This window comes from Pan paniscus, chromosome 22, assembly GCF_029289425.2.
Source record: "Pan paniscus chromosome 22, NHGRI_mPanPan1-v2.0_pri, whole genome shotgun sequence".
In the NCBI taxonomy this organism is placed as follows: Eukaryota; Metazoa; Chordata; class Mammalia; order Primates; family Hominidae; genus Pan; species Pan paniscus.
Window position 1 is genome coordinate 42,700,818 of NC_073271.2, and position 25,806 is coordinate 42,726,623.

Consider the following 25,806-nt stretch of genomic DNA (forward strand, 5'->3'; position numbering starts at 1 on the left):
AATTTTGTATGGATGACAGAATGCCTTAGGGCAGCCTCTACAAAAGCCACAATTGACTAGGAATTTTGATTACTTCTGTGACATGGAACAATTTAACATACCAATTATATTTATTAATAACATGTACTGTCATATCAGAGTTATAGAAGTTTCACACGATTTTGGAACACAAACCAATAACATATTTATACAAATATAGCCCAAAGAAGGCCAAGCATCATTTCATATCTGACAGTGCTTGCTGTGTGATTTTTATACCAAATAAGCTGAATATGTCATTTTTTGGACTTGAGAGGACCTAATATCTAAAAGATTAATTAGGTCAGGAAAAGGCAGAATTTAGAGTATGATGTTGGAAAGTTTGTCAAATATTAAAGGTTTAAACGCTTGATATTACAAAATAGAATCCCAGGTCACCATAAGTCATTCATTTACCCAAAATGATAACTCAAAAATTTTTAAAAGGCAAAATCCTTTACTCATTAATAGAAGGAAGACTTAGCTTTCCAAATAATCTGTCTCCTTTCTTTCCCTTCTTTTTCCTATAGTTTATTCAAAAGGCAAACAAAAATCTTTGTTTTCTTTTCTTTTTTTTTCCTGAGACGGAGTCTCACTCTGTCACCCAGGTTGAAGTGCAGTGGCGTGATCTCGGCTCACTGCAACCTCCGCCTCCTGGGTTCAAGCAATTCTTCTGCCCCAGCCTCCTGAGTAGCTGGGACTACAGGTGTGCACCACCATGCCTGGCTAATTTTTGTATTTTTAGTAGAGACCGGTTTTCACCATATTGGCCAGGCTTATCTCAAACTCCTGACCTCAAGTGATCTGCCTGCCCTGGCCTCCCAAATTGCTGGGATTACAGGCATGAGCCATTACACCCAGCCATCTTTCATTATTTTTTTAATATAAAAATCCTGCTCAAGGGAGAAAGCAAAATTTCACCATTGCATTAGCGCATTATTGATGTCAAACCCAATTCTTAATAAAACCTTGTAGACAAATCTATTCAACCATAAGGTAAGATTCTCATAAACCTTTTATAACCCTTTACACTTTTTGTTAAAGAGCAGATTCATGCTCCAAGAAAACTGTTGTGCTTTTATTCCAGTATTCAATTTATGGAAAAACTGAATAATACCCCTTTAACTTTAGGCCAGTGTGTTCACACACAATTTCTTTTACAAGATTAATTTTTCACAAACCTTCCACAACTTGCTCAAACCTTCAGCATTATTCTATCCAACTGAAAATAATCCTTTAACCCTTTAATCTAGGCAAAAAAAAAAAAATCCACATTCCCATGACTTCTTACAATCTTTTTACCAAAAACACATTTCACTTTCCATGCACATTTCACACCTTGCAGGTAGAACTGCTTTTCCCATAGTCCCATAGTCTCAAGTACATGTTACATTGTTAACCGAAGAAGCAGTTTATGACCGTAAAGCATTTAGCAAACCTAATATCTGACCTGCCTAATTTAGACCAAATGCCTAAATTTTTGAAGATATTTTTATTTTACCAATAGTCTTTAAAACTGTCTTTATTTCCCAAAGGTTACTTAAGTCACATGAACTAAAAGGCATTACAGTTTTAATTTTTCTGACAAGATATTTGGTTTAAGGTCTTAGTATTTTTAAACCAATTAATCAAAGCTCTTTCATATATAAACATCACACACATAACATGTAAATAGACAGAAGATCCAGGAGACGTAAGATTTTCCATTTTCCAGTTTCTAAGTTTCTTAACTGGATTACTGGCTTCAGGGTGGAGCTCTTTGCTAAACAGGGCTAGGGAAACATGCAGTTTCTGGAGCCTAATAAGCAGCTGGAAGGCAAAGCAGATTCCAAAAATCAAAGTTCTCATTTCTATACCAGATACTGGATCCTCAAAAAGGGAATCAGCCCATTCCCCATGGGAGTGTTATCTCTCAGTGGGGCTTGGGGGACATTTCCATACCTTCTAGGTGGCCAAGAGCATGCTTCTCTGATCCAAACATGCAGAGAGGTGTGTATTCCGCTACAACTGCCATTAGCTACCCCCAAAGTATATTTCCTCCCTAGTTATTACACCAGAGCTCTCCCGTCATGTGAAATCAAAACCGTCAGATAACACAGTGCTGCAAAACAGAGCAGAGCCTTAGATTTTGAGATTTTAAATTTTAAATTCCTGGGGTTTCATGAGGAAAACAGAGGTTCTTCCCAAAATGGGGTCTGTGGCGCCTCCTCTGTTTCCCCCAAGGAGTCCCAGGCTGTTAGACCTTGAATATCTGCTTTTAAGGTGACTTTTAACCATAGTGCTCTTTTATTTTTTTAATTAATTAAAAAAAAATTTTTTTTTGAGATGGAGTCTTGCTCTTGTTGCCCAGGCTGGAGTGTAATGGCGCGATCTCAGCTCACCGCAACCTCTGTCTCCCAGGTTCAAGCGATTCTCCTGCCTCAGCCTCCCGAGTAGCTGGGATTACAGGCATGTGCCACCATGCCCAGCTAATTTTGTATTTTTAGTAGAGATGGGGTTTCTCCATGTTGATCAGGCTGGTCTCAAACTCCTGACCTCAGGTGATCCACCCGCCTTGGCCTCCCAAAGTGCTGGGATTATAGATGTGAGCCACCACGCCTAGCTTCTTATTTATTTATTTATTTATTTTTTGAGATGGAGTCTGGCTCTGTCGCCCAGGCTGGAGTGCAGTGGCGTGATCTTGGCTCACTGCAACCTCCGCCTCCCAGGTTCAAGCAGTTCTCCTGCCTCAGCCTCCTGAGTAGCTAGGATTACAGGCGTGCGCCTGGCTAATTTTTTTTTTTTTTTTTTTTTTTTGTATTTTTAGTAGAGACGGGGTTTCACCATGGTGGCCAGGCTGGTCTTGAACCCCTGACCTTGTGATCCACCCGCCTCAGCCTCCCAAAGTGCTGGGATTACAGGTATGAGCCACTGCACCTGGCCCATAGTGCTTTTTTTTAAAATTCCTTTTAAATCTCTTATTACCCAACTTCAGCCAGGCCTTACGGCCAATATTTCTGACTTTGGAACTTTACCAAAGGTAACCTCCCAGGTGAAAACAATAAACTTTAGCCAATAAGCTACAGTATTGGGCACTTGGACTATTCCCAGAAGAAGTCCAGAGCATCCAATTCTGAGCTTGCAAAGGCTTTTAACTGCTCGAGATAACCTTCAGAGCTAACTACGATATGAACCCTCAAATTCCTGTTCACTCGGTGGAAACCAAGAGAAAGTACCTTCCGCGTGGTTACAAGTCAACTCCCAAGGACATTTTTCAACATGTGGTCTCTGGGCAAGATGAAGGAGCAGTTGCCCTGAGTAACAGAAAAGATGGAAAAGAGAAAGGGAGAAAAGCATTGCCTATGGCAGTATGGGGAAGGTGAGGAGCTCAGGGAGACCGGAGAAAGACCCAGCCATTGCGGCGATGCTGAATCAAAAGTTCAGGCGGCCGCTTGTCAGTAATGAAGGGATCTTTTCCAGCTGTCCCGTCAGCTCTGGAGTTTCCCCTTTTGGGGAGAAAAAATGCTCCCATGTTCCATGATCCTGTACATGCCTAACCTTGTCACCCAAAGCCGTCAGCAAAGAGTGCAAGGCAGATGAATCCAGAGAGAATAGTGGTTAACATTCTGTAGTGCCAGATCCATTCTTGGCCACGAGGGACTTTACTGAAGGGGGACCCTCTAACCCCTTATATCTTAGGAAGGTCTCTAACCTTCCCAAGTTGGGCCTCGAACCCAGGTTTGTTCAAGTGCCCTTGCCTTTTATTAAGAGGGGCCTTTAACCCACTCTGTCTTAGGAGAAACTCTGACTCCCCTAAGTTGGGACTCTAACCCAGTTCCATCCTTTACCCTGGTAAATGCACCCCACTTAGCCAAAGTCGGCCAATTGGTGCTGTGGTCTTATCTCCTTTGGGTCGGGGGTCTCCTCAGTATTGTCCCTTTGGAATTCACCGGGAAGATGTTCCCAGAAAGGGATCCTATTCCAGACCCCAAGAGAGGCTCCTTGGACCTTGTGCAAGAAAGAATTCAGGGCAAGTCAGTGTAGTAAAGTGGAAGCAAGTTTATTAAGAAAGCAAAGGAGTAAAAGAATGGCTACTCCCTAGGCAGAGCAGCTGCACCTTTTCTAATACAGGATCATTTATAGGAATTTTTTATATTATATTCTGGATCCCAGCCCTGTGTCAGTAATACCTTGCAAGAGTTCTCTCCCTGTTTGTGGCTGGCTTTCCACTAATGGTAGCTTAGTGAACAGAAGTTCTATCAATCACCTTCTTTTCTTTTATGATTTTTGCTTTTTGCTTTTTTTTTTTTTTTTTTTTTGAGACAGAGTCTTACTCTTTTGCACAGGCTGGAGTGCTGTGGCGTGATCTTGGCTCACTGCAGCCTCTGCCTTCCGGATCAAACAATTATTACGCATCAGCCTCCCAAGTAGCTGGGAGTACAGGTGTGCACCACCAGGCCCGGCTAATTTTTTGTATTTTTAGTAGAGTCAGGGTTTCACTGTGTTGACCAGGCTGGTCTCGAACTCCTGACCTCAGGTGATCCATCTGTCTTGGCCTCCCAGAGTGCTGGGATTACAGTTGTGAGCCACCATGCCTGGCCCGATTTTTGCTTTTTGTGTTCTCTTTAAGTACTGTTTCCCTTGGCTGAGATCAAAACATTATTCCATTAATTTGGGAAAATGCTGTTGTTTTACTGTTCACATTTAGGTCTGCCATTCACCTGGAATGTGTTTTTGTGAATGGTGTGGGACTGGGTTCCCGGGTTCGTTTCTAAAGAAAGATAACCTACTGTCCCGTTCTTGTCTAAGGAGGAGACAGCCCTTGCCCCACTCTTCTGTGGTGGCACGTGGGTCATCAGCTGAGTTGTCCACACATGGGTGGATCTGTTTTGCTGTTCTCTGTTTTATTTCATTGATTTATTTTCTATCTTTGTGCCTATACCACACTGTCTTAATTGCCATAGTTTTATAATAAGTCTTGACATCTATAGAGAAAGCCTGCCATCTTGTTTTCTTCTTCAAAAGTATCTTACATGCTCACTTTGGCAGCACATACACTAAAACTGGAATGATGTAGAGAAGATGAGCATGGTACCTGTGCAAGGATGACACACTTTTGTGAAATGTTCCATATTTTAAAAAACTGAAAAAAAGAGTGTCTTAGCAATTCTTACCCTGTGCATTTCAGGATCCACTTTAGAATGAGCTTATCAGGTGTCACAGTATACCTACTGAGATTATTACCATTACTTTGAGTCTTAAGAGAATTAACACCTTTGCATTATTTATTATTATTATTATTATTATTATTATTATTATTATTTTGAGATGGAGTTTTGCTCTTGTTGCCCGGGCTGGAGTGCAATGACACAATCTCAGCTCACTGCAACCTCTGCCTCCCGGGTTCAAGTGATTCTTCTGCCTTAGTCTCCTGAGTAGCTGGGATTACAGGCGCCTGCCACCACACCTGGCTAATTTTTTTTATTTTTAGTAGAGATGGGGTTTCACCATGTTGGCCAGGCTGGTCTCGAACTCCAGACCTCAGGTGATCCACCTGCCTCGGCCTCCCAAAGTGCTAGGATTACAAGCGTGAGCCACCGTACCTGGCCACCTTTGCATTATTGAGTCTTCCAGCCCTTGGACATCTGTCCCTCCATTCAAATATTTTTTACTTTATCTCAGTAATGTATGGTTTTCTGTGGGGAGATTTTGCATATTTCTTGTGGCAGTCTCAAGTACTTAGTGTGTGTGTGTTTTAAGCTTGTGGTGGATACTTTCATCAAAAATCTTCATTTACTTTTTTTTTTTTTTGAGACAGAGTTTCGCTTTGTTGTCCAGGCTGGAGTGCAGTGGCACGATCTTGGCTCACTGCAACCTCCGCCTCCTGGATTCAAGCAATTCTCATGCCTCAGCCTCCTGAGTAGCTGGGATTACAAGTGCCTGCCTCCATGTCCGCCTGATTTTTTGTATTTTAGTAGAGACAGGGTTTTACCATCTCACCCAGGCTGGTCTTGAACGCCTCAGCTCAGGCAATCTGCCCGTCTCAGCCTCCCAAAGTGCCAGGATTACAGGTGTGAGCCACTGCGCCAGGCCTGTTTACTCTGTATTGCTAGTATGTAGAAATCAAATGGTGTTTGTATGTTGATATATTTAGCAGCCTTGCTAAATTCAGTTACAAAAGATTCATAAGCTACACCATCGTGTCATCTGCAAATAATGGTAGTTATATTTCCAGTTGTTCAGCTTTTTCTCCCTTTTTGCACTGGCTAAGCCTTTCAGTAAAATGCTGAAAACAGACATCCTTTACTTACTTCTCTCAGAGGGGAAGCTTTCAATATCCAACCATTAATTATGATATTTCCTGTTGGGTTTCTAAAGATGCCCCTTATCACATTAAGGAAGTATGTTTCCTTTTATTCTGAGTTTAAGAAGAATTTCAAAAATCATTTAAAATCATGAATGATTTAAACTGTTTTTCTTTTCTTCCATCTATTGATATGATTGTTTTATTTTTCACCTTTATTTTGTTAATGTGGCAAATTATGTGGGTTTTCTGTTGAACCTCTTTGCATTCCTGAGATAAAACTGACTTGGTCCTGATGCATTATTCTTTTTATGTAGCTGGATTCAGTTTGAAATTCTTTATGCATTACAATTATTAACACCTTAAACTGACCTTTTAAAATAGGCTAAAACAGTGGTTTGAGTTGAGTTTTTTTTTTTTTTTTTTTTTTTTTTTGAGAGGGAGTCTCACTCTCGCCCAGGCTAGAGGACAGTGGCACAGTCTCGTCTCACTGCAACCTCTGCCTCCTGGGTTCAAGCAGTTCTCCTGCCTCGGCCTCCTGAGTAGTTGGGATTACAGTGTGTGCCACCACTCCCAGATAATTTTTTGTATTTTTAGTAGAGACAGGGTTTCACCGTGTTGACCAGTCTGGTCTCGAACTCCTGACCTCAGATGATCCACCCATCTTGGCCTCCCAAAGTGCTGGAATTACAGGCATGAGTCACCGTGCCCAGTCTAGTATTTTTTTTTTCTCATTCATTTCTCAGGTCCCACAGTTCACTTATTTCATAGTGTTGCACCTGAGCTTCATATTATTACACGGGAAATTGAGCGCTCATTTGCAGGGCATGGCTACTCAACCTGCTTGCAGTTGTGCCACAGGGACTTAAAGGGCTCAGTGATGACTTTGTGTTGCTTCTTTGATAGGCTGCTTGGTGAGGGGGTGTTAAGGCTCCTTCAAGTGTGGGGGGTTAGATTCAGATTTCTCAGTCTTCCTGTCCCATGGTCACCCCTGCCTCTGTCGTCCTCTCTAGACACCCCCAGTCCTCTAGGCTTTTCCTTTCTCTATTGTCCTGTCTTCCTCAGTGAAGCTCTCCCCTATTGAGTGCTTATGAGCATAGCAGCTGCGCCAGGAGGGGTGTGTGGTGGGAAGGACCTCAGGGGATAAGAGCTGGTTCCTGGGCCCTGTGCCTGGCGTGAGGTCCTGATGGCTTTCCAAGTAAAGAATGGATGGCATTGATACCCGGATCACCTTTGGATCTGTTGCTTTTGTTTATATTGTCTCTTGATTTTTGGTCAGGGGAACTTCTCTTTGGGGATGGCTGGTATTTTAACATCTTAAATTTAACATATTAAATTAGGAATTTAACATGTTAAAACAAAGATATGACCCATTTCATGAATTGTTGTAAAGATTAAAGAAATTATGTGCTACTTTTACAAATGATGTAATTGAGGGATATTTAATGTAATGAAAATCCATTTACAATGCAATATTAATTTAAAAAGTAGGGTGAAGTATCTCATTTCTTGAAAATTATACAGGCATGTATACGTGTTTATATGTGTATAGCTGTATATATATGCACACATACGTACATATACATATGTATACCAAATACTGACTTTTTCTGCTTGCTTTTTTTTTTTTTTTTTTTTTTTTTAAGATAATGTCTTTATTGCCCAGGCTGGCTCTCACTGCAATCTCCACCTTCCAGGTTCAAGCAATTCTCATGCTTCAGCCTCCCGAGCAGCTGGGATTACAGGCACACACCGCCACACTGAGCTAATTTTTTGTATTTTTAGCAGAGATGGGGTTTTGCCATGTTGGCCAGGCTGGTCTCAAACTCCTGGCCTCAAGTGATCTGCCTGCCTCGTCTTCCCAAAGTACAGGGATTACAGGTGTGAGTCACTGCAACCTGCCTCTGCTGGCTCTTCTGTAGTCCAGATTTTCTATAATAAAATCCTATTTTATTTTTGTATTAAGAAAAATAAATCTGTAAGCTATTTTTAAGAGAAAACAATGATGTTCATTACAACATTGTGCAGAATAGTTATTAGTTGGAAACTACCTAAATTTCCACTAATGGGGTAATGGTATATTTCGGGGTATTTTGGTTTCTACATTAAAATGTTAATTACTTGTTTCTTAAATTTTACATTGCTTAGTATTTTTATTTTGTTTTAGGTAAACTTTGGAGTCGGAGTTTAAAACTAGCTTATACTCTACTTAATAAACTGACAAGTAAGAATGAACCTCTACTTAAACCTGGAGACAGAGTAAGTAACTAGAATGTCACTTTGTTGGAATGAGCAAAAGCAGAGACTTAAATAATCTGTTTCATTGAAATTAGTGTTCTATAATTTAGTTAGAATTACAGCATTAATACAAGGGATTTAAAATCAGCAGTGAGGACTGGGCGCGGTGGCTCATGCCTGTAATCCTAGCACTTTGGGAGGCTGTGGTGAGTGGATTGCCTGAGCTCAGGAGTTTGAGACCAGCCTGGGCAACATGGCAAAACCCTGTCTCTACTAAAAATACAAAAAATTAGCTGGGCGTGGTGGTGCGTGCCTGTAATCCCAGCTACCCGGGAGGCTGAGGCATGAGAATCTCTTGAACCCGGGAGGTGGAGGTTGTAGTGAGCCAAGATCTCGCCACTGCACTCCAGCCTGGCGACAGAGTTAGACTCCGTCTCAGAGAAGAAAAAAAAAAAGCAGTGAAAAATATTAAATATGGCAAAGTTTGTGATGTAGAGTAAAGCAGCATTCTTTTTCTGCACTCGTTGTTTCATTGTTTGTCCACTGTTTCTTCATCTTCTTCTCTGTTTGACTTCATATATGTTGATACTAAAAATGTTAGATTCCAGAGCTTAGATTTTATGAACTAAAATCTAAAGGTCTGAAACCCTGCTGTGAAATTCTGTATTTTTATCTCCTTCCCTATTCTGTGTGTCCGGGTAACCTCCTTGTACGTATCTGCCAAAATAGGATGCTGGAGACTTATTCTCTTGTGCTACACTGCCCTATATGGTTGGCAGTAGCCATTTGGGGCTATTTAAATTAACCAAAATTAAATAAAATAAAAAATTTAGTTTCTTGGTTGCACAAGCCACATTTCAAGGGCTCAGTAGGAGTGTGGCTAGTAGCTACCGTATTTATAGATCAGAGGTAGAACATTTCTGTCATCATAGAAACTTCTGTTGGACAGTACTACTGTAGGCAAGCTGGACCAGACTGGAGGACCCTGGTATACTAGAAAGTCCAGGGTGGAAATTAGGAGAACATGGTGAAAATCAACATACCAGTGAAATCCCCTAGTGAGAAGGTCACCTGTGTCAGATCACCCAACAAGGAAACTGCAGGTTAACAAGCTGGCAGACAGTTCCAAGTAGCTCTTTCAGTGCCTAAGTCTTTAATGTGAACTATTAGCCAAGGACTTTTAAGAAGGAAATGTCAATATGAGAGAAAATACCAAAAGACAAAGAAAAGGGAAGGGAAGAGAGGGAGTGAGAAAGAGACAAGAAAAGTAAGGAAGGGAGGAAAGAGGAAACAACAAGGAAAGCTAGATACAGAAAACAATGTTTCTAAAAAGTGAGTATTAATATTCTTGGAAATCAGAGATGAAGATGTTTCATAAGTCAAGAAAAGGATGCCGGTAGGAAAGACTAAGAGATGGAGAGCGGAGTAAAATAGGACAAAAAGACTCGATCAAGAAGACACAACACCTGACTGATAACTGGAGTCCAGAAAGAGAAAGGAGAACAGAAAGTAGAACATTTTAAATGAAAATAGTAATTCAGGACAATATCCCAGACCTGGAGAGTGTAAATATTCAAGGATGCACACCAAAACGCACGCCCATAATATTGCATAATACGAGGAGTACAGAAAAGAATCCCAGAGCTTTCAGGGGAAAAGTAGGATGTACACAAAGGATTGGCAATGACAGTGGCTTTTGGGATTTCTCATTGGTAAAACTGAAAGAGAGTGGAATGATGCTTCAAACATTCAGAGGGAATATAATTTTAACTTAAAATTCTGTTCCCAGAGATTCAACAGATTTGAGAATAGTATAGCCATTTTCAGACGTGCAGGACTCAGAAACGTTTGGCTTGCAAGCACTTTCTTGTCAAGTTCTTAGAAGATGTCCCTCAGCCACGTGAGTGAGTGAGTGAGTAGGGTGCAAGCAGGAGGACCACAGTGGAGGCCCCAGGACCATCACTGGCAGCAGTCCAGGGGGCAGCACAGCCACCATCAGGAGAACCAAGACTCCAGGGTGGGGTGGAATCCTCAGCACCCACCATCAGGAGAACCGAGACCCTCAGCAGTGGAGTCCTCAGCAGCAGGGGACACTCACGGCTCTCCTGAGTGGGTGATTATTTGGAAAATGACCCACCAGTAGGTGGGTATTTGACCCAGCTGAGGGAGTATTTTAAAACAAATGAGCTAGAGAATACACAGAAAGCAACGCAAGTAGAAATGGAGGTAGCTGTTATCAGAAAAGAAAGGAAATGTGTACTTGGCTATAAAAATGTAAACAGTTTAAGAATAATACTTTATGATATGTTGTGTTCATAGATGAGATTTTATGCAACGCTTTAGAATGAATTCAAGAATCACTAATTTTCTTGAAAAACATTCTTACAAGGATAAAGACTTTCAGATTCTTGACTTGCAAGAGAATCTCTTTGGTTAGGTGAATCATAATAAAATGGACAAGGTCACAGTGATTGAGTTGAAGAAATTGGTGGCAAATTCTGCCTCCTGTAATATTACACTTTATAAAAGTGAGCACAGCTCTTCCTAACAAATTCTGTAAAAATATACTTTCCATACCAAACATCTAGTCTGAAGGTTATAGGTTACATTCTGGGCAACCACTGTTAAAACCAAATTTTGAAGGAGAACCTTGCCCTTTTCAACAAACAAACTTGTTAGAAACTAAATTTCCAGACCTCAAGTACAGAATATAGATACAGCTTAAATTTTGTCTTACAAAGTCAGCACTTATTGGTTATTCATTGTTGCGTGTTCTCAAAGGCCCTGAGTCAACTGTCTCTACTCAGTTAAATACTATTTGGACTTGTCCCTTATGGTTTCAAGCACAATTATTACAATATTTGGGGCTTACAAAAATTTTATTTATAACTAGCTTTTAATTTAACTAGATATTGTAAAAATTGGAAATTTGGAATATTCATTTCTTTGTACTGTTGTAGGTGGCGCTCGTGTTTCCGAATAGTGACCCTGTGATGTTCATGGTTGCATTTTATGGGTGTCTCCTGGCAGAGCTGGTTCCTGTCCCCATAGAAGTGCCATTAACAAGAAAGGTAGCAAACCCATGGCTCAGGTCCCGTGTGGTTCGCTTCTGAACTTGATACCAGCAGTATCTTACTTCCTTTTCACTCATGTGGGCAGGCAGCAAGCAGCTGTTTTGACAGAGGAGAGAAAGCTAGTAGTCAACAGGCTGGCCAGGACTCAAGAGAAATCAGATGCCGTTTTGCCTGCCTCTCTTCTGGTTAATGAGAGGGGCACTGAGAACCGTTTTGCTGGTGATGCTCCCACACCACACTCTTATTAGGTGGAGCTGTTCTATCATCTACATGAATTTCCCAACAGAAATGATAGCCATTTTTTCCTTTAATGAATAGAATTATGATTCAATAAGATTTTGTTCAACTTTTCCTCAAAACCATATGTTTATAGAAAATAATTATTATTTCTTAGGGATAAATATATCATTACAGTGATATAGCTCACTTCTCAGTGGCAGTTTTGAATAAACGAGATGGAAATTATCTTGCGTTTCTGTTCACTTATATGACCGTAGGCAGTTTCTGTTGCTGATAAATTATTAATGTGGGGTCTTGCTGATCTAGGTATCTGTAACATTTTTGATATAACTATCAATAATATGATTACTGAAAAAAAATAGACAAGGCATGAATTTGAGAAAATCAGTTTTCTGTCATCCTGTCCCAGAATTCAGGCAGTTGTTAACAGGAGCATTATCCAGAAATATTCAAGAATCCCAAAAGTAAAATTTGCAAATCAAACTAGTGTATCTCAAAGGATAATATATGATGAGCAGGTATTTGAATGCAGTGATTCTTAGGAGTAAAACTAGAGATTTTAGGAGTAAACTCCAAATTTATATGAAGAAAATGACAGAATACTGCTGAGGGACACAGAAGACTTGGCTACAAGGAAATGTGTTTCTGTGTGGAAATAATTTAATATCGTTAGTGACCAGGCCTCTCCAGATTAATTTGTAAATTTCAAACATGATTCAATAGAAATTTCAATGCCATTAACTTTGGAGTTTATTAAAAATGCTTCTAAATGTCATTTGTAAGAATAAACTTTGAGAAATTAGCCCATTAAACTTTATATTTCACCACAAATACAAACCAAAATTATCTTTTAAATTTAAACATAGTTGTCACATTTTCATGAACTATTTCCGTGAAAAGATCATATATATCAATAATGGGACTGAATTATTCTGGAAGTTTTATGAGGGATGAAAAAAAGATCTGTTCTCTGTGCATGGCCTGGAGCACCAAGGGTCTGGGGCTGTGGCTGCTGTGAGCACCCCACCCCACACGGTCACTCTGCTTTCTGCAGGATGCAGGCAGCCAGCAGGTTGGGTTTCTGCTGGGCAGCTGTGGAGTCTTCTTGGCCCTAACCACAGACGCTTGTCAGAAAGGCCTCCCCAAGGCACAGACAGGAGAGGTGGCAGCCTTCAAAGGTGAGGCCTCCCAAGGGAAGGGGAGTCAGTGTTCTGACTGTGGTCTGTGTTAAATGCATGGTGTTCCAGAAATTAAACATGACAGAGGTGTCTGGGTCTTCAGCAAAAGTGATCCCTTGTTCGAGTCCTTGGTGAATCTCGGTTTTCATCTGGCTTCATGTCTCGACCTGTACTGTCTAATGTGGTAGCCACTGGCCGGATGTACCTTTTTAAATTATATAAAATGAAATGAGACTAAAACTTGCGCTCCTTATTCGCTCAGTAGCTAGTGCTGCATGTTGGAGGCGCAGGCTTCGAGTGTGGGGAGCAGATGCCTCTGACTGCTTGCTGTTCTGTGTCCTGTCTGTGTGTCACAGGTTGGCCCCCGCTCTCCTGGCTAGTGATTGATGGGAAGCATCTGGCCAAGCCCCCAAAGGACTGGCACCCTCTGGCCCAGGACACAGGGACTGGGACCGCCTACATTGAGGTAATGACTGTTCCTAACTTAGAGAATGTAAAAACATGTCCCACAGGCTTAAGTCTTGCTTTTCATAAGAATGTAAGTTGCTGTTCTTTTTTGTTAAGTTTTGGCCTAAGAGTTCTTGTTTTATCTCTGCCCTGGAGATACAGAGTGTCATATAAATCCTTGCTCAGATCCTTCCAGGTTTCTCTCTCATCTAATTCTCTCCTAATTGGCTCCCTGGGGATGCAGAGAGTTATGAGGGAGCCCATGGCGCACCACTGCCCTCGGGCACCTGCCCAAGAGGAGCCGCAACTTCCACTGAAGCATCCCCTCAGCGGCCAGCGTTTTGCCATGTACCTGGGCTGCTGGTTAGAGGCCGATGGTTAGAGGAGAGACACTGACCACTTCTTCTTTTGAAGATTCTACCAGTTTCCATTCTGTCTGTTGTCACCTCTAGAAATACCACATCATGTTTTTTTCCTTGAAATCTTTCAGTATAAAACCAGCAAAGAAGGCAGTACGGTGGGGGTCACAGTGTCCCACGCATCCCTGCTGGCACAGTGCCGGGCTCTGACCCAGGCGTGCGGGTACTCAGAAGGTAAGGGCTCTCGGGGGTGGGGCGGTGGCCCCTCCAGCCTCACACAGATACCCGACGTACCTAATCATGTGACTGTCACTGCACCTGTCAAAACCACCCCTGGGTAGTGCCTTTGCCCATTAATCCAGGTCATGCCAGGTAGGGAGATGCACTGTCTTTAGCATGCTTACAGGGTCTCTGTGGTTGTGCTGGCCAAGAGGGCACACGGTGTTTCTTAGCAGAGTCCAGACAACCCCATCAGGGTTGTTTTCAGTAAATGCACATGGATGTTGATTTTATGGAACATGGAACCTATATCCCACTGATTGATTTATACACAGTGCTGGGTTCACAGGCCTGCCCTGGGGGGCTGGCTTACTCTGTGACATACTGAGGGTCAGGGCATTTATCATTCAAAAAGAGGAAAACACTTTTAGTTTTCTATTACTTTATCTGTGACTGTAGTTTTGACCTCAGCTGTCATGGATATAAATATATAAGTAGAATCTTTATGGTTATAGATGATCTGTTGATAAAGTATAGTCAGCACCTGATTTACTTCAAATGTCAGATACTTAGCTTGAGGTATTTTTAAATTAATATTATTTAATTGATAAGTACTAATTGTATATATTTATGGGGTACACTGTGACAAATAATTTTAAAAACTGTAAAAATGGACTCTTTTTTCTTACATTACATAGTAGTTTTCTTACATTGTAATACTAGAATTGAACAAAACTACTGAGTGAAATTGAATGGTATGTTTAAATATCTAAAATATAGGTGTTTAGGCCAGGTGCAGTGGTTCATACCAGTAATCCCACCACTTTGGTAGGCTAAAGCAGGAGGAACACTTGAGGTCAAGAGTTTGAGAGCAGCCTGGACAACATAGTGAGACCCTGTCTCTACAAAAAAAGGGAGAAATTTTAAATAGAATTTTAAAAAAAGAAAAAAATACAGGTGTTTAAAAGCAAGGGTGTAAGTTGAGGGCACAGCTAAAGCTTTTACTTGAGATTTGGAAAGTGATTTTAGGTATTTTTTAAGGGCTTTATTAAAAAAGTTAGATCTTTCAGATCAAGCCCCATGACTTTCTTTGTCTTCAGCTCAGAGCTGATCTTACATATGTCACCTATAATTTGGGTTCTTTAGCCAGGCGTGGTGATGTGTGCCTATAGTCCCAGCTACTCGGGAAGCTGAGGTAAGAGGACCGCCTGAGCCCAGGAGTTTTGGGCTGTAGTGGGCTGTGCTAACCAGGTATCTGCACGAAGTTTGGCAGCAACATGGTGACCTTCTAGGAGTGGGGAACCACCAGCTTGCTAAGGAGGGGTGAACCGACCCAAGTAGGAAAGGGAGCAGGTTAAAACTCCCATGCCAATGAGTAATGGGATTGTGCCTATGAATATTCACTGCACTGCAGCCTGGCAACGTAATAAGACCCCGTCTCTAAATAATAATGATAATAATTTCTGTTCTTAACCAACAGAGAAAGGGTGTTTATAGTACTGTTATTCATGGTGCAACAGCACTTCCTGGCACACAAATCAAACCTCTCCTGTTCGCCTTTGGAGTGCTGTGGCATTTGGCGAGAAGCCAGGTCTGCCCACAGCCCCAGGCTCTGTCCTTTCTGCCTGTGCGAGGTGGGAGCCGGATATTAGAGAAGACTTGGCCAGGGGCTCTGAGCAGAGAGCTGTGCTGGGAACCCTCAGGACCCCTATCCACTCCAGCTTCCTAAGATGTGTTAGCTGCATGCCTCTGGGTGAGAAAACGGGCAGAGGAAGAGTGACTTTCCGAAGGGTGATGCGAACCACCAGCTCTTACAGAGGGGAGATGCCGGATCACGGCCTCTGGGTGTGAGAATTGAGGAGATGTGGTGTAGAGTTGAGAAGTAAGAATATCCCTGACAGTTTTTCATCCCCACCTCTTGATTCTGAGAAGAATACCCACTCAAAAATATCTGATGAGAAGATGTGGAGAGGCCGAGTGCGGTGACTTACACCTGTAATCCCAGCACTTTGGGAGGCCGAGACGGGCAGATCACTTGAGGTCAGGAGTTTGAGACCAGCCTGGCCAACATGGTGAAATCCCTTCTCTACTAAAAATACAAAAATTAGCCGGGCATGGCAGCGCATGCCTGTAGTCCCAGCTACTCGGGAGGCTCAGACAGGAGAATTGCTTGAACCTGGGAGGCGGAGGTTGCAGTGAGCTGAGATTGCTCCATTGCACTCTAGCCTGGGCAGCAGAGCGAGACTCTGTCTCAAAAAAAAAAAAAAAAAGAAGAAAAGACAAGCTGTGGTGACACCTTGTATAGCTTGTTCAGTATGTGATGTTCCTGTGCCTTCTGATTAGTGCTCAGCGTGGTTCTCTGTGTTAGTTCCATGACCTTCTACTTTTATGTGTTTCCAGTAATTTGAATAGATAACCAGGATTATTATTAATTGGTATGTGGTATTTGGAAATGCTGTATCTGTTCCTGAAACTTACATGTTGATGACATACTCACCTCAGAATTTCTCTAGAAAATGCATAGGGCTTATTGAGAGGGTTGCTCAGTGGTGTAACCTTCTTTGTCCACTTGCAGCTGAAACATTAACAAATGTGCTGGATTTCAAAAGGGATGCTGGTCTGTGGCATGGAGTGTTAACAGTGAGTGTTGTTTGCTGATGACTAATTGTTGGAACAAGGGATTGAGATGAACCCAAGCCTTTGCCTGAAATGTTGTTGGGAGAGTACATCGGTTTTGTTTTGCTTTTTCTGGTGTGGCTGGGGCCCACTCGCCCTAAGCATGTGTGCTCCCCCACAGAGCGTCATGAACAGGATGCACGTGGTCAGCGTCCCCTACGCGCTGATGAAGGCGAACCCGCTCTCCTGGATCCAGAAAGTGTGCTTCTATAAAGGTAACGGATACCATGGTCAGGGCATTCACCCTTCTTTAGGGAAATCTCTTTGAACTGACCTTTGGTGCTTAAGAAAAAATAAAGCTGACATGTGGAACTGCAGATGTAGGCTGAGGAGCTGTGGGATGTCTTTCTTGGTCACACCCCTGCCCAGGAGTATGGGGGCTTTCTCTGCCTCGGGCATGGCCCTCAGGGTTTCATGGGTGGTGTGGTAAGTAGGGCCACTTGGTGGGGTCTGGGCCTTACTTCTCTCAACGGTTGAGGTGCCTCCTGGGACCAAGCAGGAGGCCCCAGCATGGCCACACCTGCACAGTCGGCAGTCTGTGTCTCTGCCCTGTGGAGCTCAGTGGCACTTCTACCAGCCACTGAGGCACTGGATCACCTGGGTCACCCATGTTGCCTTGTGCTACCTACTGGGCTGTGCCCCTCTAGACATGTCTCAGAGCAGTGTGGAGGGGCAGCTCTCTCTGTCTGTCCTACTTTATGGAGGGAAACTGAAACTTGGGTAGGGGTGGGGGGATTGCTGGATTCCACGTGCTAGCCAGTGCAGGGGCCAGACTGAGGCCTGAGACCATCTGTTTAGCTCCTGGGGTCCTCACACTTCTCAGCCAGCACCAGGGGTTTGGGGAAGGACAACATGAGACGAAGCGGACAGATAGGAAAAGAGCAATATGGAGCTTCTAAGAAAAAATTAATGTTGGAAATGGATCTGAGGTTTTGATGTCTAAATTGTACCTCAGAGTTGATTTTTGTGGAAAAAGCTTTGAGGGTTCGTTAGACTGCATGTGAGAGACAGCTGCAGAGAGCTTGTGACCTGGGAGCTAAGTGTTGTGCCTGTCTGTGCATGTACACCTCTCTGTGGGATGAGGTACACGTGTCTGTAGGCGTGTGAGGGTGCCAGTCCTTGTGACGCAGGGATGTCTGTGCCATCCTCTCTCTGCAGCTCGGGCCGCGCTGGTGAAGTCGCGAGACATGCACTGGTCTCTCCTAGCTCAGCGGGGCCAGAGGGACGTCAGCCTCAGCTCACTGCGCATGCTGATTGTGGCCGATGGCGCCAACCCGTGTGAGTGAGCCTGTGTGCCCGGCGCATACCCCACACAGTGTCCCCTCCTGCAAACCAAAGTAGAATACACTGAGAAGCAAAATGGAGGCATTTTCACTGCCATTGTCATATAGATGCACATGTCCCATCATTTCTATGACACGGAACATCTTGGTGATTCACTGGTTTATCCCATGCATGTTTATTAGGCCACTAAATTTAAAAGCAATTTTAATATGCTTGATGAAAGGTACATGCCTTAATGAGAGTCATCTTTCTTAAGAAATTACCAGATTGTGCTATGGCCTGGGGTTCCTGTTTCTCTTTAGGCCTCATCCCCACCCTCCTGCCCTTTGTCCTGGTGCCCCCACGTCTCTGGCTTCTGGCTTCACTTCTCCCACCAGGACCCAACCATTCTCCCTCCTGGTTTGCCTGGGTGTCCCCCACATCCTCCCAGGAGGAGCTCCCTATGGCTGCTGCCTGACCACATAGGACCTCCTGCGTGCGGTGGTCCGAGTGGGCACCGAGGGCCTCCTGCGTGCGGTGGTCCGAGTGGGCACCGAGGGCCTCCTGCATGCGGTGGTCTGAATGGGAACTGCTTTGTCAAGGCTGCACACGTGAGCTCTGGGGCCCGGGACTGTCCAGGGTCTGACTCAGTACCTCCTCTGGGGAAGCCTCAGGTGATGCTGGTCACACAGGGGCTCCTGTTGCAGCATACACCTGTTGACCAGGTATTAGGGGTTTTCTTGTTTGTTAACCTGCATCATTGTCTATGCACTGGAGACTACCCTGCATCAGAAGCTGATGTTTCATCTTATCCCCTCTCCAGTGTGGCCGACACCCCATCTCTTGGGAGGTCACCCCACCTTTGAGCACCCCCAGAGCCTCTCATTCTCTTGGTCCACACCTGAGCCAGGCAGGGCCTGCTTCTGGGTTCTGCAGCACTGCTCAGGTCTCTGTGTCTCCACCCCAGGCGCACCGCCACTCCGTGGTCCCCATGGTGGAGTCAGAGTGTGCACCTCCTCTCCAGTGCCTCTTCCCATGGCACTCCCCTGTCGCTGCACCTGATCCTTGCAGTGCCGTGCAGCTTGTCTCCCACCACATGCAGCACCTTCCTGTCCCTAGTGATGCCCCTTCTGCCCTTTGGAGCACCAGACCATCCATGGCTGTCTGATTTCCTTTAAAGATACCATCTTCCTTGAAGAACATGAAGTCTGAGGGTACCTGTGAAGGGGCCCCTTCCTTCTGCTGATGCAGCCCTGTGGTTCCGATGGCTGCAGGCTGCGCTAACTTGAGCATGTCCAGCCACCCCTTCCCTGCTGGCCCCCCAGTTAGTGCTGGCGTTCCACTCTTGTTGCTCTGTGCAGGGTCGATCTCCTCCTGTGACGCCTTCCTCAACGTCTTCCAGTCCAGAGGTCTGAGGCCAGAGGTCATCTGTCCTTGTGCAAGTTCTCCTGAGGCGCTGACTGTCGCCATCCGCAGGTAACCTCATTCCTTGCTATGTCTCATGAGCACTTAGTTGAATCTTCTGCATACAGCTGAGTTATCCTGGAGCTGTGCCTGTGCCTGTTAGGATCCAGGCCCATTTGTGCAGTAGTACGTTGGTGCCTGGCCCCCAACATTTTGCCGGCTTGGGTTTGCGTGGAGAATTGGGTAGGAACTTCCTGGGCCATACTCCGGATTCTTGCAGAATGCCGGCTTGCGATTTTCCTGAGTGCTTCCCAAATTAGAAAGGCCTTGTCATCTCGTCTGTAGCTGTGGTAAACATTACAACCTAGGAACTCTTTCTTACTCTGAGGCAGGTGTCGGTCAGCCGTGGAGTCTGTGGGAACCACTGACCTGCCTGGAGAAGCACCCGGCCTGGTGCTTAGTGCCCGGCCACCCACCTCCCGGGAGGCCTGTGCTGCTCCTGTGGTGGTTTCCCTCATGTCATCTTTCTCAGCCTGGAGGGCATGTTGAGCCTGCAGACTGCCCTGAGTGTCCTTGTGTGTGGGTGCGGGGCTGCTGGTCCTTCCTGTGCTCCTCACTCCCCTCCTGAGGTTTCCTTTCCCCTCTTCTCACCTGCCCCACCCCCAGCTCCATCCTGTGGGTAGAACTCAGTGTGCTCACAGCTGAGGTGTCTTAGCCTCAATTGTAATCTTGTATTATAGTCATATATTCATAAATGGTATGTGTTTCCATATATGGAACTAACCCTAAGTTCTTAAAAGTAACCCTAACTTGGCTGGGCACGGTGGCTCATGCCTGTAATCCCAGCACTTTGGGAGGCCGAGGCAGGTGGATCACCTTAGGTTAGGAGTTCGAGACCGGCCTGGCCAACATAGTGAAACCCCATCTCTACTGAAAATACAAAAAATTAGCCAGGCGTGGTGGCAGGTGCCTATAGTCCCAGCTACTCGGGAGGCTGAGGCAGGAGAATCGCTTGAACCCAGGAGGTGGAGGTTGCAGTGAGCCAAGATCATGCCATTGCACTCCAGCCTGGGCAACAAGAGTGAAACTCTGTGTCAAAAAAAAAAAAAAAAAAAAAGTAACCCTATTTAATCACTTAACATTAAAAAAACGCTATTGTCGTCTACAAACTATAAATTATTCTTCATTCTTTTTGTTCTATGGTGATTTGTTTTGCACAACTGTGTAATTTTTTTCGTATTGGAGGAAACGCCTGTTGCTCAGTATTCCAGTTACTATTGTTGTATCACAAACAACAACAGTCATTTTATTGTCTCTCATGCTTTCTGTGGGCCAGGAGCTTAGGAAGGCCTCTGCCAAGTGGTTCTGGCTTGCAGGAGATGGTGTTTGGACGGGAGCGGTGAGGGGCTGAGACAGCTTTGTGTGTGTACATCTCAGACCCCCACCTGGTCTCTCAGAGTGAGCTGCTCTGGGCTTCCTTGCAGTGCAGTGGCCTCAACACCGTCATTCTGTTTGCCGGGCTTCACAGGGCTCCAGGCGAGTGTCCCAAGACAATCGAGTAGAAGCTGAATTGACGTTACTGGCCTGCATTGGAAGTCACATAGCATCACAACCACTGTAGTCACAGGCCCTTTACCCACTGAGTGGGGTGTCGACGTCACGTTGCAGAGGGGCATGTAGTTTGGAGACATTGCAGCATCTTTAGAACATGCGTTTCTCACAAGTCTGTAACATGGAGCAGTGGCTTTGGTGCAGAATCATGCTGCAGGCAAGGTGGGCCCACCTCCCTGGAATTTCATCCCCCTCGTCAGTTAACCCCATGGTGGTTTTATTTTCTAGGCCACCTGATCTGGGAGGACCACCTCCAAGAAAAGCAGTCCTATCGATGAACGGTCTAAGTTATGGTGTTATCAGAGTGGATACTGAAGAAAAGTTGTCAGTCCTTACTGTTCAGGACGTTGGTCAGGTGATGCCTGGAGGTAAGAGACATAACCAGAGTGGGTCTTTGTCCATGACTGATTGAGGTAACGAAAAGGGTTTTGTTTTGTTTTGAGACGGAGTCTTGCTTTGTCACCAGGCTGGAGTGCAGTGGTGTGATCTTGGCTCACTGCATCCTCCGCCTCCCAGGTTCAAGCGATTCTCCTGCCTCAGCCTCTTATAAATACTCCAGGCTTCATAGTAGTGCTCTAGAAGCAAGCATACAAGTAAAAGATTTCTCAAGAATGTTTTTCAGTGTAAATTGGAATTTTACTTTGTAAAACATTTGCTCAGTTTTTTCCCTCCCTTTGTGCTAAGTTTAAAGATGAGCTAAAATATAAAGATGTGTATATGGCCTATGCAACTCACTTACAGTTCTTTGATATTTGGGAAGACGGTGATAGTAGCTCACTGTGTTCCAGGCACAGGCTTCATACTTCATATGTGTTGAAGCATTTAACCCCATGGCAACCATGTGAAGTGGGCAGCTCTGAGGAAAATGGTAATGTTTGTGAATAACTTGATAATTAGGTTATCTAAGTAAGTTCTAGCAAGCATGTGTTAGATAGAAGCCTCATGGAAGCTTCCCAGAAATTCCTCGATGTCAGAAAGGCCTATGTGAACTCTTCTGCAGAAGTTGGCTCTGTAGGCCTGACCGTCATGTTAGATGTTGGAGGTTTTCCTTGCTGTCCTGAGGCAGAATCTGGCCTGGGAGGCCCTGGTGACATTCGAGTGGGGACACTGCCACGTGGTCTGAGGCTGCCCTCCTTGTAGCCACCCCACAGCTACTTCAGCTTTCCTGCCTCCCTGTGATGGCCCTTCTGGGGTTCACGGGCAGCTGTCAGGGCCCCTTTTGGTGACTTCTAGAGGCAGGACCCCATCTCTCAGTGCAGTCTCCCCCCTTCCAATGCGGCCCTGACTGTGTTAGGGGTTGCAGGCACTGCGAGAGGCTCAGCGTCCTGGCCCTTGTGCCTGCAACTCTGCCTCTTGCAGGCGGCTATGCTGACAGGCTGTGGCTGCTCAGGTGCAGACCCTGTCTGTGGGTGGTGCTGGCAGCCCAGCCATCTCTAACCTGGAGCCTGGGGCCAGCTGGTGCCTGATCCCTGTGTGTGCACAGATGCTGGGTCCTCATTGAATCAGACTGAAGTATTTCAGCCTGTGTTTCTAGCTCTACTTGTTACTCATACAAATGGCATCATTTTTTTCCTGTAATTCTACTGAGAAATAGAACAGTCAGTCTTGCACGGTGCTTGAACCTGTCGTAAAACATTTTCACAGACAGCAATCATTGGGGTGTCACTTCTTTACTCATGGGGAAAATACAGGTAAGTGTTTAAACTTCCCTGGAAAATCATGATGAGGTCATGATTCTGAATGAATCTTAGGAACATCTGTAGTTGTGCGCGTTTTATTTGTAAAATGTGGATTAGGACAGGACATGCGTGCACAGCGCTCCCCCAGGCGTGCACGCAGCACACCCCCTCCCCCAGGCGTGCACGCAGAGCACCCCCCTCCCCCAGGCGTGCACGCAGAGCACCCCCCCTCCCCCAGGCGTGCACGCAGAGCTCCCCCCTCCCCCAGGCGTGCACGCAGAGCACCCCCCTCCCCCAGGCGTGCACGCAGAGCACCCCCCTCCCCCAGGCGTGCACGCAGAGCACCCCCCTCCCCCAGGTGTGCACACAGCGCTCCACCAGACGTGCACACAGCGCTCCCCCAGGCGTGCACACAGAGCACCCCCCTCCCCCAGGCGTGCACGCAGAGCACCCCCCTCCCCCAGGCGTGCACGCAGAGCACCCCCCTCCCCCAGGTGTGCACACAGCGCTCCCCCAGGCGTGCACGCAGCACACCCCCTCCCCCAGGTGTGTGCACGCAGAGCACCCCCCTCCCCCAGGCGTGCACGCAGAGCACCCCCCTCCCCCAGGCGTGCACGCAGAGCACCCCCCTCCCCCAGGCGTGCACGCAGAGCACCCCCCTCCCCCAGGCGTGCACACAGCGCTCCCCCAGGCGTGCACGCAGAGCACCCCCCTCCCCCAGGCGTGCACGCAGAGCACCCCCCTCCCCCAGGTGTGCACACAGCGCTCCACCAGACGTGCACACAGCGCTCCCCCAGGCGTGCACGCAGAGCACCCCCCTCCCCCAGGCGTGCACGCAGAGCACCCCCCTCCCCCAGGTGTGCACACAGCGCTCCCCCAGGCGTGCACGCAGCACACCCCCTCCCCCAGGTGTGTGCACGCAGAGCACCCCCCTCCCCCAGGCGTGCATGCAGAGCACCCCCCTCCCCCAGGTGTGCACACAGCGCTCCACCAGACGTGCACATAGCGCTCCCCCAGGCGTGCACGCAGAGCACCCCCCTCCCCCAGGTGTGTGCATGCAGCGCTCCCCCTCTGCCAGGCGCGCGCGCAAAGCGCTCCCCCAGGCACTCCCCCAGGCATGCACGCAGCACTCCCCCAGGTGGACCCCTGTTTCCCATGACCCTCCACAGCCCCCAGGCTGTACCCCTTGTTGTGGGACTGAGCCCCATGGTGAATCCTACGGGTGATTTGTTTGCAGCAGTTTTTCAGTCTGCCCTGTGTAGGCCTGTCGCATTTGTGTTCACTACTGTATCAAGTGAACATACTGTGTATGTGGTGCTTTGTGGCTTTTCGTGACCTTGCCCCATCTCTGCATGTGCTTGTAAGTGTTGTGTGGCACTGATGGCTGCCTGGATGGCCACCTGGAAGCACAGACAAGCACCACCTTCCACATCAGCCAAGCATGGCTGCATTCTCTCTGCAAAGACTTTTATCTGATTTGTGGCAAAAGGAAGCAAATATCTGGTTGTCTCTCTCTTTCTTTTTACTGTCTTTGGAGATGGGAATATATTAGAAAAAAACTCAAGAAGAGGCACAGAAGGACAGTTCCTAGCTGACCCAATGGGTTCATTGATTGCTAAGTAACCAAGTTTCGTTTAATGGACCACAGCCCATTCATTTGTGCATCTCATGCTTTTGTGTGAGGCTGTTTCTGGAGGCCTTTCTGTGGCAGAGCTGAGGACTAGGCAGATGAGATCCCTTGTGGGAGGGGAAGGCAGCAGGTCGCCGAGAGTGGGGTAGGGTGCACTTAAGTAAAAACAGAACTGGGTGATGGGGCTGTGGGAGGAGTCACACTGAGGCCTGAGACATCGTGCTCCATGAAAAGGCGCATATGTACAAATTGGCCCCCAAATGCGGAAAGGCCGAGAAACTGAAGAACGAGGCAGACAGATCGTTTGTCAGTAGAGGGTGGTTCATTGGGGAACTTACAGATAGAATCCTGGTCTTGAGTGGCTGCAAGACAGGTAGATCTCTGCACCGCAACCCTCCAGACCCAGGGCCTTTGTCTTGGGGAAAAACATCTGCGCTCTGGAAAGAATGTGCACATGGCTGAGGGAGTGCCCTGGGCCTCATAGCCTGTAGTGTGTGCAGCAGCATCAAGGTTGTTTTGGAAGTTAGGCAGAACTTAAAATGAACAGGTATTTCTCCATGAAGATATCCTAGAGGCACTCCTTGACTTAAGATTAGTCTGGAGTCACATGGCAGATTTGCATTTAAAATAAGGTTACTAGAAAGGGGGCAGGCATGGGCAGAGTTCTGTCAGGCTCTGGAGCAGGAGCTGGTGTCCTGGGCTCGTGTGTGGTGGTGATGGTCAGGAGCCAGGGCCAGCAGCACCCCATGTGGACCGAGGGGGCAGTATGACAAGAGGAGGCACAGGGTTTATTTATCGTAGTACAGGAAATATTTTGTCAGCCGGGGCTTATTACATGAAGGATGTGTTGTACTTTCTGGTCACCTTACATTGATTATAAAAAATATTACATATAAAATATAAAGACTTACAGCTAGGTAGCATGTGTATCATCTGTGTCATAAAAGTCCTTATAAGAAGATGCTGTGTATATAACATCCTGTTTCCATAACTGCACATACAGCAGCAAGGAGATCTTTGTGAGTGATCCATTTAAACACGTTCTTGATAATTTTGAGTTTTTTTTCTCATTTTAGCTAATGTATGTGTTGTGAAGTTAGAAGGTACCCCTTATCTTTGTAAAACTGATGAAGTGGGAGAAATATGCGTCAGTTCCAGTGCAACTGGCACAGCGTACTATGGATTGCTTGGAATCACGAAGAATGTGTTTGAGGTTTGTCCCTTTTCCTGACTTTCATGTTGAAGTTAAGTTGCATGAGCACTCATGGGGTCCCAGGTGTGCTGGGTGCTGGGGGATTGCAGAGGCTGCGGGGATGGTCTCCTTCCACACAGGCGCTGCTGTTGGCACATGGCCTGCACACCCCTGTGTGTCCTCCCAGAGTGAGGGCAAGGCCAGTACCAGGACCAGGCATGCTGTGGAGGGCTGGGAGTCAGCGTGCTTCCCACAGTCCTGCATGGGAGGAGGGTGTGTCGGTGCGGCCTGGTGG

At 45.9% G+C, this 25,806-nt stretch overlaps 1 protein-coding gene and 1 non-coding gene across 17 annotated transcripts in view; both read left to right on the forward strand.

Annotated features, from left to right (window-relative positions):
• Positions 1 to 25,806, forward strand: part of DIP2A (disco interacting protein 2 homolog A) — a 115,477-nt gene that overhangs the window by 65,237 nt on the left and 24,434 nt on the right. For 15 of the 16 annotated variants that reach the window (XR_010111098.1, XM_034948025.3, XM_063601354.1 and 12 more), the window contains 11 exons: positions 8,469 to 8,560; positions 11,500 to 11,610; positions 12,908 to 13,031; positions 13,388 to 13,497; positions 13,969 to 14,071; positions 16,632 to 16,696; positions 16,854 to 16,947; positions 17,891 to 18,010; positions 19,357 to 19,471; positions 21,239 to 21,378; positions 25,396 to 25,532. Coding sequence is in view for 15 of the 16 variants with exons in the window: in XM_034948025.3 (XP_034803916.1) it covers positions 8,469 to 8,560; positions 11,500 to 11,610; positions 12,908 to 13,031; positions 13,388 to 13,497; positions 13,969 to 14,071; positions 16,632 to 16,696; positions 16,854 to 16,947; positions 17,891 to 18,010; positions 19,357 to 19,471; positions 21,239 to 21,378; positions 25,396 to 25,532 (1,211 nt within the window). In the remaining variant the exon portion in view is untranslated. The remainder of the gene's footprint in view (positions 1 to 8,468; positions 8,561 to 11,499; positions 11,611 to 12,907; positions 13,032 to 13,387; positions 13,498 to 13,968; positions 14,072 to 16,631; positions 16,697 to 16,853; positions 16,948 to 17,890; positions 18,011 to 19,356; positions 19,472 to 21,238; positions 21,379 to 25,395; positions 25,533 to 25,806) is intronic. The other variant, XM_063601353.1, reaches the window with a different exon arrangement.
• LOC112438110 (U6 spliceosomal RNA) lies at positions 5,031 to 5,135 on the forward strand. Its single transcript, XR_003026593.1, has one exon. It is a non-coding gene; the product is annotated as a U6 spliceosomal RNA (small nuclear RNA).